The sequence below is a fragment of the Teleopsis dalmanni genome, chromosome 1 (assembly GCF_002237135.1).
Source record: "Teleopsis dalmanni isolate 2A chromosome 1, ASM223713v2, whole genome shotgun sequence".
NCBI lineage: Eukaryota > Metazoa > Arthropoda > Insecta > Diptera > Diopsidae > Teleopsis > Teleopsis dalmanni.
The window spans coordinates 173127008-173129549 of NC_051846.1; the positions used below are offsets into that span (position 1 = coordinate 173127008).

The following is a 2542-nucleotide window of genomic DNA, read 5'->3' on the forward strand; positions in this document are numbered from 1 at the left end:
AAAACAAAAATTAATCAGATTTGTCTTTAATGTAGACACAATACTCTGCACTCATATGGTGTTAGTAAATAATCAAAGGACTGTATTTAATACCAAGGGATACAAGACAAGTCAAGCAGGAATCAAAGCATTGTCCTTTTGAGAACTATCTTTGAGACCATTGGTGGACTATTATAACATACTACTGTGACAGATAAGAAATGGTGAAGTGTCTTGCAGGTCATTAAAAAACAAGAACCAGTACACGAACAATTCTCACAAGCACTGGATCAATGGTGCAATTCTTTATTCGGAATCCGTTGATTTGCAACTAAGTCTTTGAAAGAATAGCAGATAAATGCAAGTAGTTGCTACTGGTACGACGCTTTACGTAACCACCAGTCTAAAAAATTGTTTTTTTCTTAATACCTCGGAATGCTTTCGCAGCGCGATGTCTTTGAGTAAAGCAGATCCATCTAAGCAACATGACCTATTACCGTCTTAACAAGATGGGTCAGTATGAGAATATCAACTTTTCATGGAAGCATAGGTATCACATAGGTGTCACATGGCTTAGAGCCTTGATATTACTAATTTTTTAACGAGAAATAGCCAGACCTTCATACAGATAGAGTCTCCTTCATTACGGTCAGTTACTAGCTTAAAAGGTTTACTTTATTGCTTTCTTATGCTTCACTAAGTTTCGTTTCTATTCTACTTTATTCAATTCAATCAATTCTATTAAAATTTTTAACTTTTCCTTAAACTTATTACTATTAAAGAAATTAATAGCACTTTAAAACGTTTGATCAGAATTTTTTAAAAAAAGCTATAGCATTAAAAACTTTACAAAAGAATATATTATAAATTTTTTTTCTATTTTTTGGACATCAGATTAATTTCCATACATATATGATTTTGACATTTATTAAAAAAACTGTGTATAGAATATATTTTTAATATGCTGAGAATTTCAAATTTATTTTCTTAAGAAAATTTTGCTTAAAAAATACAAATGCTGAAGTCTAAAAAAGGAAAATTAAAACGAAATGCCAAAAAAACTGGAGGTATTCGTATTGATCCAAACCGTGAAGTGGAATGTCCTTTATGTTTGGAAAAACTTGAAATTGATGATCTACAATTTTTCCCATGCGAATGTGGATATCAAATATGTAGATTCTGTTGGCATAGAATTAGAACAGAAGAGAATGCATTATGTCCTGCATGCCGAAATGTCTATCCAGAGAATCCTGCGAATTTTACACCAATTAGTCAGAAAGAACTTGTTCAATATCAAGCAAAAAAACGGAAACGTGGTGAGAAAAAGAAAGCTACAAAAGTAATAGAACGTCAAACAAATTTAGCTGAATTACGTATACTTCAAAAGAATTTAGTTTTTGTTGTCGGTTTACCACCACGGCTGACAAATCCTGAAATACTTAAAAAACCCGAATTCTTTGGAAAATATGGTCAAGTCGAAAGAATTGTCATAAATCCGAATACTAGATATATGGGAACGCAATCACAAACTGCTGCCGTCTATGTCACATATACACATGCCGATGATGCTCTTAAGGCTATACAGTGCACCAATAATCTTGATATTGACGGTTGGCTCATACGAAGTAATTTAGGTTTGACTAAATATTGCCACCATTTTGTTAGGAATGAACAATGTGTTAAAAAGGACTGTTCTTTTCTACATTCACTAGCAGCCACAGAACTTACATTCACTAAAGAGGATATACATCAGAAGAAGCATTATGAAATTGAAAAGAAGTTTCATGAAATTTTAGAAGCAGAGACGAGAGCAAGTGAAAATTATTTAGACCAACCAAAGAAGTGTAATATAAAAACAACAACTCACTCAACTCAGACAGAAGATGAGCACATCGTTCTTGATGACATAAATCGCAAACGCGAATCTTTAGAATCGTCTTCATTGACAAGTAATATTGCTATCAGTGAAGAACACTCTTCGAAGATTTCAGTACTTGAGCAAATTGAACCGGATAAAACTGAAGTTAAAAAAGGTAAACAGAAGAAACCTAAAAAGAAGGCCAAAAAAAACAAACAAAAATAATTTTTAAATTTTATTTCTATTTTAAGACTTTTAAAAATAAATATATTTTGTCTTTTTATTGTTTCAAACCGAAATCTAAATCACTGAAATTAAAATATCAAATTAACCTCAGCAAAAATAATTTTTTAACAAAATATATATAAAGTAGTTAAAATCAGGAACCTACACTGTCCTTAACATAGTTTTTCCTCAGGTCTCCATTTATACCAAGATATCACAATCGCCGGTCGACGAATTGATAGGCAGCCACACTATTGACAACATCGACGCATAAAGTATAGTATTGAGACTGTAATTTGTATAATCTTTTTTTAATAATACTGCAAGTCTCAATTCGAGGGTAACTATTTATATTTTGAGCTCAATAATAAAAATATATTAACTTGTCGTTGAAAATTGGTTTATTGTATCTCGAAGTATTCTCCTTTATGAATTAAACATCTTTGTCTGCGTTGGAACTATTTGTCAAAACATTTCTTC

At 31.4% G+C, this 2542-nt stretch overlaps 1 protein-coding gene across 1 annotated transcript; it reads left to right on the top strand.

The window, feature by feature from the left end:
• The first annotated feature begins 994 nt into the window (after positions 1-994).
• Positions 995-2062, top strand: LOC119666737 (CCR4-NOT transcription complex subunit 4-like). The gene has a single exon (XM_038076019.1). It carries the CDS (start codon positions 995-997, stop codon positions 2060-2062), a length of 1068 nt encoding a protein of 355 aa, XP_037931947.1.
• The last annotated feature ends 480 nt before the right edge of the window (positions 2063-2542 follow it).